At 34.7% G+C, this 20050-nt stretch overlaps 1 protein-coding gene across 6 annotated transcripts; it reads left to right on the top strand.

Moving 5' to 3' along the window:
• Nucleotides 1-171: 171 nt before the first annotated feature.
• On the top strand, nt 172-19761 carry LOC125671148 (lysosomal alpha-mannosidase-like). Of its 6 annotated transcripts, XM_048906633.2 has the most exons (29): nt 173-432; nt 535-606; nt 978-1132; nt 2146-2233; nt 2336-2397; nt 3425-3527; nt 4027-4200; nt 4497-4690; nt 4865-4973; nt 5127-5224; nt 5629-5700; nt 5835-5951; nt 7101-7304; nt 8182-8257; nt 8362-8401; nt 8488-8557; nt 8673-8792; nt 10426-10672; nt 11744-11829; nt 11980-12207; nt 12303-12421; nt 14195-14299; nt 14391-14478; nt 16358-16444; nt 16747-16837; nt 16992-17137; nt 17227-17400; nt 17876-17978; nt 19369-19761. In XM_048906633.2, the coding sequence occupies exons 6-29, from the start codon at nt 3449-3451 to the stop codon at nt 19500-19502; spliced, it is 2961 nt and encodes a 986-aa protein (XP_048762590.2). In that variant the 5' UTR covers nt 173-432; nt 535-606; nt 978-1132; nt 2146-2233; nt 2336-2397; nt 3425-3448; the 3' UTR covers nt 19503-19761. The 6 variants fall into 6 exon arrangements, with proteins under 6 accessions (XP_056018884.1, XP_056018883.1, XP_056018885.1 ...); XM_056162909.1 differs by having other exon boundaries at nt 172-432; nt 535-662; nt 2146-2397; XM_056162908.1 differs by having other exon boundaries at nt 172-432; nt 2146-2397.
• The last annotated feature ends 289 nt before the right edge of the window (nt 19762-20050 follow it).

Below are 20050 nucleotides of genomic sequence, written 5' to 3' on the forward strand. Positions count from 1 at the left end.
ACTTCATGAAATATGGTTCAATACATATCTCTTTAAATTTGAAGAGATTTTTTACACTGATCTTAAAAATGAAAGTAGACTTTTCTATCCTGCCATTCCCATATAATGAGACAGTCCACTTTCGAAATGAACATGTGACGACTGCATCTGATAATGCATAGTGTCGAATAGTTTTCACCAGATACCTTGAAAATGACTTTTATGCACAATATATTTACTTCATATGCAACAAGGTTTCTTTTTGCATTCTCAATATGGATGGAAACCGAGAAATATCATTCATGATCATTCTCGATATCTTATGCAAGTTGGCCTTTCGATCCCGATGTAAATTATTTGCAATTTGGGCATGAATAAAACCAAAATTATGTTCTATGAATGCAGGTCCTTGAAGTCCTCTGCAAAAGACAACCAGGTAGCTGTATGAAAAAGGTGAAGATAACGAACAGTGATCAATCTCATAACTCTTATAATCATACATTATCTCATTTACATGGATGTAAATGGTATTTGATATTTAATTTATCTGTACAGAAATCAGGAACAAGGCAAACATGGACTACTGGAAACACCAGAGGTGGAATCAGATGCCTAGTGGTACATGTAGTAAGCATAACCGGTAGATCGGTCACATCCGCCACCAGCCCTTCTTAATTAATCAGGTAAATGGCTCAGTATTCCGAAATCAAATTCCTTATGAAAAACCTTTTGGATAACATGTAACCTAACAACAAGATGATTATAACAACTATAGAATTTGAGAAATGTTTGCTTTAATTGAGACTGTTGAAACTTTTGTAACATTAATGTATTTGTGAGTAGCCTGCATGCCTCTTTTTAGAAATTGATCATATGCAGAACCTGCTAAATTGCGACCTGTTTATATGAATATTGTTAATATATTTTGGGTTGAAGGCAACAGCAAAAGTGTTTCTTTGTCTCAAATTGATATTTTTGAATAAATTCTGCATCAAAAGAATACAAAGCCTGGTAGGCCAATAAAGGAGCACAATTTTTGCCCATGGGAATTCCAACAGACTGTTGGAAGACCTAGCTGATTTCCAAAGAATCCATAGATATTGTCAATGAGAAACTCCAGCATCTTCTTGATATCTGCTCCAGAGTACTTGACGTACGTAGAATCAGAATGAATTTTTAACATATAGTAATTTTTTTATCAATCTTATTAAAATCAGACTTCTTAGATCTGCGCCATATATTTTGTATATATTGTAGTGATTGTGAGCGTATCTTAGGATCTGATTTTAATTAGATTGTTTTTTATCCAAGTTTCATATTCTGTGTATGATGTCAAAATGCCTAGACTTTAAGTTATCCTGAAGAATGGTAGCTTAAAGTGTTGAAAGTTGTACATTTTGATGTTGTTATATCGGAAAAGTTTGACAGTGTAATTTTCAACTTCTCCAGATCCACTGGGCCAATTTCAACCGAACTTAGCACAAAGCATCCTTGGGTGAAGGGTTTTCAAATTTGTTCAAATGAAGAAACTCAAAGGGTATATAATCACAAAAATGCAAAAATAGGGTGGGGTCTTTTAAAAATCTTCTCAAGAACCATAAGAGCTGAAATTTATATGAAAGCTGCCTGACATATTGCAGATTCAAGTTTGTTAAAATCATGACCCCCGGGGGTAGGATGGGGCCACAATAGGGGATCAAAGATTTACATAAAAATGTATAGTGAAAATCTTTAAAAAATCTTCTTCTCAAGAACTACTGGGCAAAAAAAGTTCACATTTACATGAAAGCTGCCTGACATAGTGCAGATTCAAGTTTGTTAAAATCATGACCCCCGGGGGTAGGATGGGGCCACAATAGGGGATCAAAGTTTTACATAAAAATGTATAGGGAAAATTTTTAAATATGAGCCAAGGTGACTCAGGTGAGCGATGTGGCCCATGGGTCTCTTGTAATCTAAGTTTGAGGTTTGTGATACTCAGGTGGCCAATAAGACCCATGGGCCTCTTGGTATAATTTTATGAATGATTTTCATGTATATGTTTATTGAATGATGATGTGAACTAAATCAAAAGAAAGTTGTTTATTGTGTAATATTTATTGATGAAAGTGAAAAACTATCTATAAATTAGTTGAAATAACTTACCAGTCCTTTTATCTTGTGCAGGTGTATGTTACATCAGTTGATGTTAGAGTCCACTAGCCTTGTTGATGTAGATAATGAAGATAGATAAATCACGGTCGCAGAAACTCAGGTGAACCTGTGACATGATAACAGTATAACAGGACAGACTTAAAGTTGTGTCACTCAATCATGGATAAGCTGGTTATTACTTTAACATGTTTATTTCTTGCAGGCGTGCATGGTCGACCCAATGTTGTGGAGTTTACACAACCAGAACCACAATGTGGATACAGGGTAGGTGAAGCGAGGGTGTATATATATATAAAAGTTCTCCATTCTGAATGTCCTTAAAATGCAACAAATAGTGCAACGACTAGCTAAAAAAGATAACATTCAAGGACTTAATTGGACTTCCATAATGCTTATCTTTGGAAAGAATAATCCTTCAAAAACTATTTTTGTTGAGGCTTAGAGAAATCCCACAGTGCACTGTATTTAATTCATTGCACTTTCCTTATTTGAAAAGTTGATATTTATTTTTGAATTACAGGAATTTCATAAAAATGGACAAAATGAATGATGTTTTTTTGAAAAATTATTTATAGTTGTTTGCCTCAAATCACAATATCAATGTTTTTCTGATGTAATAGTCGATTTTTCCATTACAATCTTCTGAAAACTTCATTTGACAGTGTTAAAACACTCAGAAAAAGTCATTCTTATTAAATTTGTTAATCTTAGTTTATAACTATTTCAATATTAGTCTGCTAAATAATCCCCTTGAAAATAAAAGCAAATAATTTAGCATAACTCAACAAGTTTTGCTTAAACGGGTGTGAAGTACGTAGGTTTTACAAGAATCTTGTAAAACCTAAGATGTTAACAAGAGCTTATAAGTGAGAGTAAGGAACAACTCTGGGTGAGATTGGTAATCCTCAATGTAGTAAATAAATTCTAATAATCAAATCAAAAGTAGATATTACTGCAAGGCTGGGGAGAAAAAGCGCACTTACAGTCGTTTGAGGGAAAATTTATAAGGAGCTATTTTTTCTAGGGGGAAAATGGATCTGGTTGAATTTTTCCTGTGGGAAATATCTTACCTGGGTGAAGTTTTCCTATGGGAAATATCTAATCTGGGCCCGAAAACAGGGGGGGGGATCTAACCCAGACCCATCTTTCAATGGTATGTGTGGATAATTCTATCCTACAACCCGGGATCCCATTGTAACTGAAGTCCATTATATGAATTTAAATTGATATCAAATGATGGCATCAAATTCTATTGTTTCTTGTAATTGATGGCTGCATTACATCATTGTAGAGTTGTCCTGCCACGGACCCCACCATGCTCAATGTTCATTTGGTTCCCCATACACATGATGATGTGGGATGGCTGAAAACTGTGGACCAGTACTTCTATGGTTGTAAGTAATTTACAAATTTAGTGCTAAAATTTCTCTCTGATAGTTTTGATGTGATAGTTTAAAGGTGTGATCACACAATGTGATTTTCAAATAGATTCCTCATTCAACTTGCTTTCTACTAAAATTGAATTGTGTGTACACCGTTGAACTGCGAGCTGATTACGAGTCAGTTGTGAATCAGATGGAGTATTTCATCGTCTAAACACCTCACCATTATATTTCATGAGTTGACATAGTTGGCAAGTCAATGAATTGGAAAATGGTATCATGTAACCTGCAGAGGACACATCTATAATGATGATGGGAGAATACTATTTCGGAAAAAGAAAAATGTACTTTCTAACATTGTCAAACATCATCATGGAGGGTGCTTAGGTACTCTTTCATTCTGCACTAAGGAAACCACTCCACCCTTCACAGAATTTAGATATGGTAGAAATGATTTGAAGATAATTCAACAGTATCAAAGTTTAATTCAAATGTCTGATGAAATCTACAGCAAGGAATGACATCCAGCATGCAGGTGTGCAGTATATTCTGGACTCGGTGATTCCTGAGCTCCTCAGTGATCCCAGTAAGAGGTTTATCTATGTGGAAATTGCATTCTTTGCTCGGTGGTGGAGGGAACAAGATGGGATTATGAAGGAAAATGTCATGAAACTTGTGAATGAAGGTGAGTGTTCTGTCTGTCGAATGATTATATAGTATAATACATAGAAACGTAAAGTTTTATGAATGTTTGAAAGATATACAATCATGTAATTATTTTGGTTCGTATGAGATCGCTATATTTTATTCTGAATTAATTTTTAAAATTTCTTTAATTCTAAGGAGGTGACTTAGCATTTATGTTCTTTTTTTTATTTAATCGTAGGTCATCTGGAGTTTGTTTTATTTAATCATAGGTCGTCTGGAGTTTGTTTTATTTAATCATAGGTCGTCTGGATTTTTTAAAATATTTAATCGTAGGTCGTCTGGAGTTTGTATTGGGAGGATGGTGTATGAATGATGAGGCCAGTACACACTATAATGCCATGATAGACCAGCATACCCTGGGCTTCTCCTTCCTGGAGCAGGAGTTTGGCGGATGTGGACGCCCCAGGGTCGGATGGCAGATTGATCCATTTGGTCATTCCAGAGAACAGGCTTCCATGTTTGCTCAGGTAAAAGTGGAGATGATGAGGCATAACTGTTTATACTGGTTACCTGATTAGAAGCTTTCAAATGTGAGAGTTTGAAAAATGTATAGGGATATTTGACAATGCTGTTATGATATTTCCTGCACTTGTGTTTCTGTGTGATGGTAAGGAGGGTTTTTTTTTCTTTCTTTTTGCTAGTTTGGGTTTGATGGACTTTTCTTTGGTCGTCTGGATTATCAAGACAAAGACACAAGGCTTAAGCAAAACAATATGGAATTTGTGTGGAGGGGTAGTCCAAAAAACTTAGGTAAATAATACATACATACATACAAAGATCGAGGTAAATTAGTCCATAAATGTATTGAAATCATTCATTATTTTGAAAATCACTTACTTTCTTAGTAATGCAATGATAAATTGTGAGTTTTTCTAGATAAGCTAGATAAACATATTATTTCAGGTGAAACTTCTGAGCTTTTTACTGGAGTTTTGTACAACCATTATGTTCCTCCTCCTGGGTTCTGTTTTGACGAGTTTTGTAAAGATGCACCAATCATGGTAGGGCACCATTAAGCAAACCTTTTGTCATTGCTGCTCTGGTTCACCAACTCGTAACATCTAGTAATTGGCCTGTTTATCTGATGTCCTGTCTATCAGGTTCTGCAATTGGCTGTCCATCTCTATTAAAATTTACTTTCAATCACTGTGACTTCAATTTCTTTAAAAGTAATTTTCAGTATTTATGCCATTTCTGTATGATGGAGGATTATGTGGTAAACCCAAAGGAGATGGAAGCATACTGTTTTACAGACACATTATGTCTGTAAGGAGTGATGTTTGTGATAGTTTGTAGTCAGACTTGTAATATATAGATGAACTGGTAGGGTTATTGTTTATGTATTTGCTTATGAGTTAATTAAAGTTTGTTGTGAGTTTACACTTGAAAACTTTGAAACTCACAGGATGATGAAAGAATGAACGATGTCAACATTCAGAGTCGAGTTCAAGACTTTATCAAAGTTGTCAAGGACCAAGTAAGTTGTATTTGTCACAAAAGTTGGTACTATATTCCAGGCATGTATTATTTACAAGGCTTAGGTAAAAAAAAAAATAATGATTTCCTTTCTAATCTTATAACTTAACAGTTTGTCTTAAACTTTTTTTGAAGGCCCAGCACTTCCACTCCAACAACATAATGATGACCATGGGGAGTGACTTTCAGTATGAGAATGCTCACACCTGGTACAAGAACCTCGACAAACTCATCAAATACGTGAACCAACAGGTGAGAATGGTAATACTGATAAATGTGTTTGTCTACAAGTGAGCCTTGGTTTGTTAATGATGATGAATGTGTTTGTCTACAAGTGAGCATTGGTTTGTTAATGATGATGATTGTGTTTGTCAACATGGAAGCTTTGGTATGTTAATGATGTTAGGCATTGGCTTGTTAATTAATGTGCTATTCTTTAAATGGTATTTTTTTTTAAAATCCTTCTTCGATATTCTTGAGTAGAGCACATACATTTCATTATGTAATACATGTATCGTTTCTTGGACCCATGACCCAGGGGCCATGAATTTTTATTTTTTTTTTATAATTTATTTATTTTTTTGGTTACATACAATACATCAAACACTTACACAAACATACCTTTCATACATCTCCCTGTGGTTTAGGTTACTTGCTGTGCAATAGTGAAAGTAATAATAATAACAATAATACATGTACTAAAAATAATGACAAGTACATGTAGTAATAATTAATCAATTGCAAAAATATTTTCCCACTTCATCCATATTTTATCAAAGTTATGTATTTTAAAGGCTTCCTCAACCAGAATTATAAAATTCATGGCCCCTGGGCCATAGGTCCAAGAAACGATACATGTATTACATAATGAAGTGTATGTGATCTTTAAAATTCCTCTTGTTGTTAGCTAGCATATAAACTGGGTTTTAGCTTGCATATAGCTGGTTATAATGAGATGGAGGCCTTTATCAAAATTTTGAAACCCATAATCACTGGTTTGGGTTTCTGGGCCGAGGTTAGGGCTACATGGCTCACAAGCTGAAAATACATTTCATCTTTAAAAAAATGTTTTACTCCAAGTCTCTAGATCATGCATAGCACTAAAGCTTCTTAGGAACAGACAATATGTTATGACCCAGAACCAAGGTCATATGAACATGATTAAAAATGTTTGCCCAGTGTTGACTTTGTAATATAGAAACAGTAGAAGCTCACTGTGAGTTTTATATTGTGTGAATGCTTTTGTTTATTTTGTAGTTTTTAGTGGAGAACATATTTCTTTTCACCCAGTAGATAATTGATAGATACCTTGTATATTTAGCATGATACAGTGCTGTGTAAGGTATATTATCACAGTAGGTAAGAGTTATGAATGATTGTGTAGCCATGTTGTTTTTTCAGCAGAGTAATGGCAGCAACATCAACCTATTGTACTCCACTCCTTCTTGTTACCTCTTCAATCTCAACCACCTGAACCAAGTCTGGAATTCCACAAAAGACGATTTCTTCCCCTATGCCAGCCGAGAAAACACTTTTTGGTCTGGATATTTTTCCAGCAGAGCTGCTCTAAAAGGATATGCTCGTAAAAGTAACAACCTTCTACAGGTAAAGTTTGTATCATCCTAGCGTAGCAAATTGGCAATACCCATCTCTCCTAGCGTAGCAAATTAGCAATACCCATCTCTCCTAGCGTAGCAAATTAGCAATACCCATCTCTCCTAGCGTAGCAAATTAGCAATACCCATCTCTCCTAGCGTAGCAAATTAGCAATACCCATCTCTCCTAGCGTAGCAAATTAGCAATACCCATCTCTCCTTGTATATTGTATACTGGAAAATTTCCGCCCTTGTTTTGTTTTCACCCCCGTTATTTTTGCCCTGAATGAGTGAACTAAACACTGGATGAATATACTAGTAAATTATTTATTACCTTAAAAAGTACATGAGTAATAAAAGGATTTGGGAATATTCTGAACAGGATGAAATCATTTGTCAATCAGTATAGGCAAAAATGACACTGGCCAAACATTTCATGCTATACAGCCCCCAAAATTGATAATTGGGGGCATATTGTCTCTTTCTCCATTGGCCCTCAGCTTCAACCTTGATCATAAGTTTTAAATTATATAAACTAGAGGCTTTTTATTTATTTTTGGTCAAAATACTGCAACAGGTAGAGGTCAAACTTATTTGTCATGTTCAAAGGCCAAATTTGGTACTACCAGACTTGACTTCAGTGGAAGGCATATTTTTTAGCACACCTGACCAAAGACCAGTGTTACCATTGCCAGAACTTCAAGTCTTGTGTGAAAATTGCTTTGGTGTTTGTTGCCAGTATTTGCATTTTGAAGATCTGCAGTTGAAATATGTATGACTTTTTGAAGTTTGTGTCTGTACATGAATGTACTGGTTCCCTTTTTCCATTACAGGAGCCATGCATCTTTTTTAGGTCTTCCTCTTATTCAATATATTGTTTTAAGTAGGTATGCAAACAGTTGGATGTTCTTGCAAACCTCAGCAGTCCGGTTTCTTTTGCCACTGAGAACCTACGTATCTTTAGTAAGTCTAAATTATAACAGAAATAAATAGATGAATTTATCTGAATATATTTTAATACTAACACTAAAATATTTTGGTTACCTGGTTTAATTCTTTCATTACAGAGGAAGCTCTTGGAGTTGTTCAGCATCATGATGGAATTTCGTAAGTGTGCAGTGTTAGGTAAGTTTCTATTCATCAGTTATCTGAACAGTAAATTCCACCTATATAATATAATGACATTTTTACAGAGGGACAGAAAAGCAACATGTTGCAGATGACTATGCTCAGAGACTAGCCGTAGGTGCCGAGAAATGCCAGGTACATAGATTTGAAGGCACTTCTTTGAAAGTGCTTGTGATTAATGGCACTTTCTATTTTAAATTTCAGTGAATTTGATATGTAAATTGTAATTTATTTTAATGTATTATTGCAGCAAGTAGCAAGTGCAGCCTTTGAGAAACTCTTACCAAAAGGTTCTGAGAAAGCCCCCAAACAGGTCTACTGTACTTTGACTAACATCAGCTACTGTAACTTCACTGAGCACCAAAAACAGGTAGAGTTCTGCTAGTTAAATGAAAACACTAGCTGTATTGATGAAGGACTACAAGAGATTGTGTGATAGGTGTGTGTCTGTCTCCTGAATCTGAGGTCTTATGTCTGACATTCATCTTTATATGTGTACTTTTCTGTTAATGGCTACTTCAATACTTCAAATGCATTATGGACAAATCAGATCTATGACTACTTTTGGAATTATTGAAGACTTTGTCTTTAGCTCTTCAAATGAATATCAGAATACCGTAGTTTCATGTCATGGATTTGTCAAACAATACAGTTTTGTTGATTTACATAATTAATTAGCTTGTTCTTCCTGTTTGAGCAAAGATAATTATATTTTATGGAACGCTTCCATTTGTGATCTGACACAAACACGGAAACAGTGAAAATTGGTATACAAGAGAAATAAAATCAAACAACAGCAATGTGTGTGATGATAGGTGTTAATTTTCCATCTCAATGGTTGGTATCTGTAAACATACTTTCACACATATAAATAAAAGTAAATAAAACAAAAGTAATCAATTTTTGTGTTCATTTTGCAAATGTACACATTACATATCGGAAATCGATTTTCATTTTTAAAATTTCCAATTTCAGTGGAAATTTAGATAAATGATCCCTGATTGTAAAGAAAATGAGAAAATAGACATTGTGTTGAAATTAGGCTGACAGTCATTTTGATTTGAATGGTTGACTTATGTCACCTCGTAAAATTGAGATTCCTCAATGCAAGCTACAAGAGAAAAACATGATTATGACAAATTTCAGACAAAAGATCCACCATTTCCACTTATTATAAACAATATTTTTGACTTTTTATCTAGTTTTCAGTATTATAGAATTTTTATATCCCCCTTCAAAGATTGATTGATTAATTACGGTTTTATGCCGTTTTGACAATATTTCAGCCCTTTTATGGCGGTCCCCTTCAAAGAAGAGAAGCATATTGCTTTGCACCTGTCGGTCAGTTCAAAGAAGAGGGGCATATTGCTTTGCAACTGTCGGTCGGTTGGTAGACCACATGTTGTCTGCTCAATATCTTGAGAACCATCCACTTGATCGTAATAATATTTCATATGTGGGTTGGTAATGAGTAGAAGAGGGCATCTAAAAAAAAAATCAGGTCAAAAGGTCAAGGGTCAATTTACTCAGGACAAGGAGTATTGATTTTGAGGTCACGTGGTCAAAGGTCAAACTGGACATAGGAAGATACTGTCCACTCAATGTCTTGAGAACCCTTTGCTTGACAGACATCAAATTTGGCACTCATTGTACAGTGTACATCATAAGGAGTAGATGACCCCTATTCATTTTTGGGTTCACATGGTCAAGGGTCAAATTAGACATAGTATTATATTGTCTTCTATATTTTAAGAATCATCTGCTTGATTGACACCAAACTTAGTACACTGGTAAATCCTAAGGAGTAGATAACCTCTATTGATTTTTAGGTCACATGGTCAAGGTCAAACCACTCTGGACATAGGAAGATGTTGTCCGCTCCATATCTTGAATTGTTTTGGCACTACTATCAATTAAATGATACATGTGTATAACCCTGTTCTATTTTTCACCAGTGGAGGCATATACATGTATGTTTTACGAACATTTCTTGTTAATTTTAGTTTATGATGACTGTATACAATCCATTGGGTCACACAGTCACAGACTTTGTACGGATCCCTGTGCTAGCAGAGTGGTACAGAGTGGTGGATCCAAAGGGTTTGAATGTGACAGCACAAATGGTACCAATAAGTGATGAAACCAAGAAAATTCCAGAGAGAAATGGATCTATTGCCATGAATGAGCTGGTCTTTATGGTGGAAGTGCCACCCCTGGGATACAGCACTTACTTTATTATTGAAGCAAGTCGTAAGTTTATATATAGAGTATATTAAATACATGTATTATGTATATGGGTATGGGACTGTGTTTTTTTTTCCCTACACTTAGTCCCCCTTGTTTTATGGCTCTCCTCCTCCAGGGGGAGACATATTGTTTTTGTACTTTTTGTTTATCTGTCTGTCACAAAATCTTGTGAACTCTTCTCCTCCTATATGGCTTAGGGGCAAGATCAAAAGTTCAATGTCTGACAAAAAACTAAATTCACTTGGTTTTCACCAAGACACTCCCCCCCCCCCCCCCCCCCCCACAAAACTAAATATGATGAATGTTGAAACTAATCAATTAACAAGTAGAAACATACGATTATAAATAACACTCTGTATATACCTTTTCCTCTGTTTATTCACAAATAAAAGTGTACATTAAAATTATTATATGTTCATTAAAATGTAACATTTTTATGTGGTTTTTAACAGTTGCTTGTCTTTTTCCACTAAAGTGTAATCAATGTCGGATGACAGAAACTTACGGGAGATTTGAACTATTTGAATTTAGATTTTTATCCGACATCAATCTTTTGATCTTGCCCTTACTGGATAGATTTGAAACTTTGTACAATGCTTCATTGCCATTTGTAGATGTACATATTGTCGGGACAGGAGGATCCAATTATTTTCCTAAAAGTTGTAGTGGATCTAAGAGGGGTGGAGGATGTTAAAATAGCTTGTGAACGCTTCTCCTATATGGCTTATCCGATAGACTTGAAGTTTTGTACAATACTTCAATGCCATTTGTAGATGTGCATATTATAGGGACAGGAGGATCCAATTGTTATCCTTAAAGTTATAGTGGATCTGAGGGGTGGAGGGTGTAAAATAGTATCCTCCTATTGCTTATTGGAGTTCATAATGTACATGTTCCTGCCCATGCTTTCTCCATATCGTGCAGTACATTAAGGGGAGGAGGTTTCATTTGGAGCACTTCCAATTTGGGGAGCTCGGGAGACATTTGTTTTTCACAAAAACAATCTCCAGTTTTTTGATAGCATAATGACTTGCAGAAAAGATGTTCACAATGAGTATGTTTTATTCCTTACAGATCAGGAAGAAGCTACATCACAACCAAGTCAAATAGTCCCACTCTCTAGTGACGAGTTAGAAATTCCACTGTACATAGATAATGATGTAAGTAAAAGAAATATCTAAATTCCTATATCATGATTACAATGAAATAAATAATTCACATGAAAATTCAAACAAGAAAACCTTTCATATCCAACTATTAATATTTTGCAGGATCACGAAAACAATAAAATTGATGCTTTCTGGTTTTAGCAATACTTGGTTCTTTTGGACAACATTAAAGGGAACACAATGGGATTTACAAACAAGAAAAAGAACATATCTATACCTCTTCACCAGGGCTTCTGGTGGTACGAGGCTTACGGTGGCAACTGCAGCAAAGGCGAGTTTCAGGCCTCTGGTGCATATGCACTCAGAACTAAAGGAGGACGTCAATTGGTCCCAGATACAACTATGAAACTTGGGTCTTACATACTAACGGTGAGATGTCTCTGTTCTTACGTCACATTTTGTCATGATTTTATGGAATTTTTCTGCATGTTTGTCCATATCGTATGATATTTTGATGGTTTTAGGGAGAGTTGGTGCAAGAGGCTCACATGATTTTTGGACCTGAGGCATCGGAAGTGATTCGACTGTACAACAATAAGCCATATGTGGAGATCGAGTGGACAGTGGGACCCATCAATATTAAGTAATTCATAAGATTCTGTCTATATTTTGAATTCTCCTGAGTTACTCAGATGACCAGTTTTCTATCCATGCCTGTTTGTTGTCAAAAGTTGTCCATCATCTTTTTACTTCTTCTCAGAAACTATATGGCAAATTTTCACCAAAATTCCTATAGAAACATCTATTGAGGTAGGGGAACAAAAGTTTTGAATTTGTTGTTTCCTACCCTATTGGGACACAAGGAATAATGCTTAAACCTTTAAGAATAGTACAATTTTTAAAAGTCTACTTCTTTATGCTCCTCGGTATCTGGCATAAAAACTGGGGCAAAGTTATTCGGAAAATGAAAGCCTCCAACAATTGGGAAATTCATAGTTCATAGGTCAAGAGTTATGGCTATATGGATCATACAGGGTAAATGCATTAAATGTTTTTTAAAAAAATCTTCCATTCCTGAATACCTTGGAAACGAACTAGGTGGATAGGCATATGGAACATGGATTCCTTTATCAAAAAGATGAAATTCATGGCCCATGGATTCATGCTCTGTGGAGGGACTGTACATATTTGGATCATACAGGGTTCTTCTCTATTTCTAAACATCTAGGAGACAAGCTTGGTGAATATTTGTATTGAACATTGAGGCCTTTATTGGAATGATGAAATGAGCGAAGCTATAAGGATTATATAGTGAAAATGCATTTATCTAAACCAATGAAAATCTTAATTCTTTATCTGAATATGATGTGCAAGAATTTGGTGTATAGTGATAACCAGTGTGGAAGCCTTTACCAGAACTGTAAAACTCATGACCCTTGAACCCCAGGCCCCAGGAAAGGAGATCATATTCAATTCAATTTATTTATTTATTCACCAAGCATGTTGGCATACAATCATGTTACACAATATGAGATATAATATTTAATGATAATAAACTAAATACTAACAGTTCATATACATATACGTAAATACGAGTATATATTTGATATGTACATGTGACGTCAAACTGTATACATATGCAATTTAGTATTGCATATAACATTAGTATAATTATAGCACTTTACTTTTATTGCACAATTCAAAACATTAATGTAAAAATTCACATAACCTTCTAGCATATGGTTAAAAGATGTATTAAATCACTAGATATTATTTTCTCAAGCTCTGAACCTCTAGCACACAAACTGAGTCCACTATCATCATGAGAAAAGGGGGGGGGGTCTAAAATACTGTGAAATATGTGACCCCTGGTGTAGTGGTTCTGGCCCCTGGGGTGGAGCTATATAGCTCTTAATTTAATGAATTGCCTCATTAGAAATACTCTTGAACTTTGCTTATGATCATAACAATGTGTCATGACCTTGAACCAAAATCATTTGACTAAAGTTGAGGTCATTACTTTTAAAAAGGTTGTTTCAGAATGTTTCCAAATCCTTTCCTGGATATCATTTGATGATGTGTTATCTATTGATAGCAGGTATTTACAAATACAGTAATCATAGTTTAAAGTTAAAAAATAGGAAGAAATATTTGTCTGGGTCAAAGCATAACATTTGAGAGATATTAGCTGCTCATACTTGGTACAAAGTTTGCTTATAATCAGAATGGAGTACCCTTTTTTACCACAAGGATATGCATTTATCAAAGTTTTAAAGATGCACACTTGCATCATCTATACACAACACTTTTGAATTTTGTTCTTCATGTACAGTGTGTGACCTTTAAGGCCCATGGGTCTCTTGTGTAAAACTTGAATTTGTGAGAGAAGCAATAGATTTTGCTATTGATTTTCCAGAGACAAACTTGGCAAGGAGTTCATAACTTTGTATGATACACAGTCTATGGAAACTGGGAGTCTGTTTTACACAGATGCAAATGGGAGAGAAATCTTAGAAAGAAGGTATGTACTATCAATTTTGCAAATTTCCATTAAAGAAAAGCATATACTAGTAATTCTGAGAAATGCCAATGTTGATTTTGTTATATTACAGAAGAGATCACAGAAATACTTGGAATTTTAACAACACAGAGCCTGTAGCAGGCAACTACTACCCGGTCAACAGTCGAATCTTCATACAGGTCCATCATTGCACCTACGCAGGAATCTAGTCATCTGAAATCACTTACTGTAAAATAATTTTATGGGGGTTAATTTCACCACATTCGAACCTCCCACATCCAAGAACAACAATGTATTTTCCTGTAGAGAGCTCTTGTACTCAGTAATACACTAAAAGGATTTGGTTACATGGAGGTTGGGAATAATGCCTGTTACTACATTGGTAAATGTATGAAACACAGTTTTAGTTGAAACACTATGTATTCAGGGAGAAAAGAAACTGAAAAAAAATGCTTTTTATATCACATTATTTGGTTGTTTGCAGGTACAATAACTAAAATGTTCCTAGCAAATTGGCATTGTTCTTTTGTTTACTTGATAGTGAAACATTTATTTCAATGGTAATTTATATTTCCTACACTTATATTGTTAATCAGTAGCCACTTTTCATAAATGTTATCTCTCTTTATCACCGACTGTAGGTGTATGTATTCTGTCCCACTTCAGCATCCAAAATTCTGCTAAATGCTACTTCAAGATAGAAGAGCTCCTAGCTCAAAACTTGCAGATTAAACTTTAGTAATAAAAAACTTTAAGCAAAACTTTGACCTTGATCATAACTTTTGAATGGGGAGGGATAGGGCTCTCATATTTCACACAGACAATTTGTTTGACAAGACCTTTTTTTGGTAGCAAAGTTTTTGACCTTGTGATAATTACCTTGGAGTTGAACCTATTTTTATCTTGATGGAACAAATTTCTGGAGAGCTATTGTCATATTCCCTGTGTCAGCAGCGGCTTAGCCATCACATTGTAAAGAAAAAACTTTAACCTTCACTCTATGTTTTGAACGAAGGGGGGTAGGGCTTTGATATTTCACATATAGATGCCTCATGTCAAGACCTTTCTTTTGGTACCAAGACTTTTGATCATTGACCTTGGACTTGACCGACTTTTCAAAAACTTCAACTTTGCCTATATCTTTAGATGCCTCATGATGAGACATTTTGTTTAGTATAATGACTTCTGACTTACTGACCTTCATGCCTTGATATAAATCGTATTTCATGTACATTTCATAAAGTATACAAACCATTGCAGATGGTAAAACTTGTGGTTATCACACAATCTTTGTAGATGTTCTTCATTACTTTGTCTTGACTAACCAGACATTTTAGGATAGTAGAGCTACAGTCTCATCAAAGACTTCTGGTTTATGTTTATTCAAAGTTATTCAGAATACGTACTATAGGGTGTAAGGCAGTGGTATTGAATCTCCATTTATGTGTACCTTTAGTTGTTTTGAAGAAGTAATATTAGTTTGAAGCAATTTCAATTTAACATATGGATTCCAAAGCTTATACATGTAATTGGCTAAGATAAAAAGATCTACTAATGGTTGCGCAAAAGTACATGTACTACATATGTAAAAGAACTTTTGTAACTTAGGTGAGTATTTTGGGAAAGGAACCTTTTCTGTTGAAGATTTCACAATTGTATTATCTGTAGGCAGTAGTGATTTAGCAGTTTGTCTGGTGGATCCAAAGATAGTGGGGAGTAGATTGGCCACCAATAGGGACCCATGTGCTGTATAAATGGAAATTATTTCTCCCATTTTTAGCCCATTCCTCCTTAATTCCAATTGAGCAAATTTAAGACTGAGCAAATATAAATTCATTATCATTTCAAACTAGCAAAAAAAACAAAACAAAACCACAGCTTTTGGCAAATTCAAATCGGGGCAGAATCCTTTCCAATCCCTATGTTGAAAATGTATGTAAAGCAAGGTGACAGTTTTCCTGTAAAGGGTAGTGATTGAAAGTTTTTCTTCGTATTCTCATTTGGAATTGGAGTGTTTAGGACAGTATTTAAAATGGTCTGTTTTTATTTTCTGTTTAGGATAAAACCAATAATCAACAGCTGACAGTGATGACAGACAGATCTGAAGGTGGAAGCAGTCTGGAGTCTGGCACACTGGAACTCTTGGTTTGTATCTTATCTATATCAGACTTCAGTGTATATTTATCAAAACAAAAGCCAGATAGGTCGAAGAATGTGGAACTGGCTCAATCCAGTCATGTAAAACATGAAATACATAATACGGTACTGTAAATCATTATATTTTGCAAGAACTTTAAGAGATGTCCTTGGCGTGAAAATAAGGTTGTCAATAATTTTGTATATACCTGTAGTGATGAAATGAACTCAGCAAACCAATATCACTTGCTGATAAATCTGAGACAGCAAGACAGCAAAAAATTGATCTGGAATACATGTTATCACTGCAGGTTCATAGGAGGTTGTTGTATGATGACCATTTTGGTGTTGGAGAACCGCTGAATGAGACAGGGGCAGATGGACAAGGACTTGTAGTCAGAGGCAAGCAAACTCTACTGCCAAATTTTTTTCATACTGTGAAATAGCTATTGAGTTGTCAGGCTTCTTCAACTGTTCATTTATAGTGGTAACATGTAATTTGTCAAATGCTGCCCTTCAATCACAATTCTACAATGGTATGATACTGATTACACAGGGAAGCACTTGGTGATTTTGGACACTATTGAGGATTCCCCATCTCTCCACAGAAGTCTGGCTCTACAGATGTACATGGCCCCCTCTCTGTCATTTTCCCAGCTTACAATGACGCCTGAACAAGCCATGTCCAAATATAATACCCAAGTAATAGAAGCTTTTACAGTGATATAAACCACAAACTGAGTTATTTTAAGGTAAATGATTATTGTTCTTTATTTTGGTGTTGGTTGCAGTGGTCTGGTTTGAAAAAGTCCCTTCCAGCTAATGTTCACATGTTGACCTTGGAACAATGGAGTACAACATCCAGTATTGAGCCGATAGAAATTCCACAGATTCTGATCCGATTTGAGCACATATATGAAAAAGATGAGGACCCTGTCTTATCACAACCAGCAGTGGTAGATTTGGTGAGAATTTCTACTAGAGACTCAGTTAAAATTTACATGCTCTTAATACAAAAGTATCCAGTCAAAAGAATCACTAAGTAATGCTCCATCTAATTCACTGGAATACATAAACAGAATGTTCCAAATGGGTTTTTGTGAAATGAAAAGTAAACTGCTCCTTGCCAAGGGAGGTTACCAATAGGGAAAATCAGAAATGGTGAAGCACACTTACCCACAGATTTCAACAGGATTGGGTTGGGTGGTTTTTTTTAAACACATATACAGTCTACTCTGAATATATTGAAATTCGGGGGACTGACCTGAAATCTAAAGTTCAATATAACTCGTGTTGATCTATATAAAGATTTATTTTTACTTCAACATAACAGATAGTTCAATTTAAGCGACTTCATTATAACTGAAGTAAACTGTACATTAACAATATTAAATACTATTGTTTTATGATTATCTGTTTTGGGTTTTTTTATCATTTCAGACTGATTTCACCACATTTAGAATTGTTACAATGCAAGAATTTACATTAGGGGCCAACTTTCCATTGGCAGAACTGAACAGGTTACCATGGAGATACATACCAGGTAAATGCTGTAATTTCTTTTTAATTCACCTGCTTTGTACTGTGTCTCTGCATTGACATTTTTGAAAATAATATCTATGCAAAATGTTTTTCCTCCAAATTTGTAAATTGAGGGAAATCCATGTTTGTAATGTTATACATAGTTAATTCAGGATTTGTTGCTAAAATTATAACTAATTTTACACACCTTTAATATCTATTTAACAAGGAATAAATATCAGATTTCTGTTACTTATGCAGTTTCAAATTTTCATCAGAATTGGTTATTGAACTTTAATATATAGTCCTTTATGCATGGGTTTAATTAGGATTTTCTTACAGCGGGCTAAAATTACCATTTTTCTTAGCGTTTTTGTTCCAGAAATTGTGGGCACTATGCATGAATCATGATCAAATTTGGACATAATAAACTTTTAAATTATGTTTTGATGCTGCAAATATGTGAAAATAGATTTAGTTCATGGATGGCACCCCTGCCCTTAAACTTCACATTTCAGATCATTTTCACGAAGATTTTCGAAAATCACCAACTTCCTGATTTCATAATGAAAAATGGAACTTAGCATAAGAATTATCTTTGTTTTGTTTTTTTATTTTAACATGGAAATTGCTCAATTAACCAATATTGCTGTTGTTTCTGCATTTACATTTATGTACTAGTTTAAACAATATTTCTTTCATATTCTACCACAGTATTGCAAAGATCAAATGAATACTGCATTCTACGATATACCTTCATGAGTATTAACTGATTATGAGAAAATTAATACACATCTCGCTTGCACTTCGAGTTTTGCTAATGTCAATGACTGATAATTCAATTTCATAATCATAAAAATCAATCAATATATGTTGCAAAACAATGTCATAAATAACTGAAGAACATTTGTCACTCAGTATAAACCAACTGTCTGCATTCCAAGAGCAAAAAAGAAAATTATATTTCAAAACAACATTTCTTGACTTAGGGGTTATCCTGCAAGATACAGGAAAATGTGATCTTTATTTCTTTAATAATCAATATTTTACAATATTCTTCTGTATGTAATGGAGATTGGAAAACAAACCAAAAGGCTTTAATATATCAACTCCTTTCTGAAGGTATTTAACAAGCAAGAGGTTGTTACCATAGAAATATTACAAACATAGATTGATACTGGAATTGGATCATGTAACAAAACAGATGTATTATAACTGTGTAGCAAAATGATGTTAACAATGATTTATTATTAACTTCAGTAAACAGAATGCAAGAATATATATTATACTAAGTGATGATTCTTTAATGGATGCAAGTCCAGACCTGGTGATTCTCTTTCTGTTCGTCACTTAACTTCAATAGTTTATCCTGTATTATTACGTATACAAATGGTCAAATCTTGTGTTTGTAGACAATAAAGAGGAATCCCTCAGCAAGGAGAAACTATTGAACACAGCAATCCCACACTCCAGTGTCCCTACCACCCTGTCTCTACAGCCCATGCAGATCCGCACCTTCGTGGCTACACTGCAAAGACTACTATAATTCCCAGAATTCAACAGACCTATTACACTGGATAAACTACTTTAACTCCCAGAAATCAACAGAATACATAAATACTACTACCTTCCAGAAAACTACGGAGTTTCCCAGAGTTTTACAGAACATTTTATATATGAAGCAAAGTATTACATGTATATATATCTGCCATCTTCCATGTGGTGTTTTTTCCATACTATGAAATTATCATCAATATCAATATGTGTATGTTCAAAAATGAATATGTTTTTGCTTTTAAACTGAATGATACGTGTTACTTTTTTAAAATCCTGTCTTACATGTGGTACGTACCATCTATTATTCTTGGTTAGCATCTATGGTACACCCTGCTGTGCTCAAGAAGACAGGTCAAAAAATTGGCCTACATTTTTGCACTTACTTCAGATTTTGGGAGTATGGGATTGTTGGTCGTTGCAGTTGTAAACTTTGTGTATATAGTATCAACAAGCAGTGCCGTTGGTTGGTTTGAGTATACCTCATTGTATTAAAGTACAGATGGATTAATCAATCAATTTGTTATCAAATACTTTGTG

Source organism: Ostrea edulis, chromosome 4 (assembly GCF_947568905.1).
Source record: "Ostrea edulis chromosome 4, xbOstEdul1.1, whole genome shotgun sequence".
Classification (NCBI taxonomy): domain Eukaryota; kingdom Metazoa; phylum Mollusca; class Bivalvia; order Ostreida; family Ostreidae; genus Ostrea; species Ostrea edulis.

What these genes read in the sequence shown, in the direction of transcription:
- LOC125671148 (XM_056162909.1), top strand. Translation starts at nt 2,293, where the DNA reads ATGGATAAGCTGGTTATTACTTTAACATGTTTATTTCTTGCAGGCGTG. An exon ending in GGGTAGTCCAAAAAACTTAG is followed by an intron (nt 4,974 to 5,126) that starts GTAAATAATACA and finishes ATATTATTTCAG; the next exon opens with GTGAAACTTCTGAGCTTTTT. An exon ending in ACAGTCGAATCTTCATACAG is followed by an intron (nt 14,479 to 16,357) that starts GTCCATCATTGC and finishes TTTTCTGTTTAG; the next exon opens with GATAAAACCAATAATCAACA.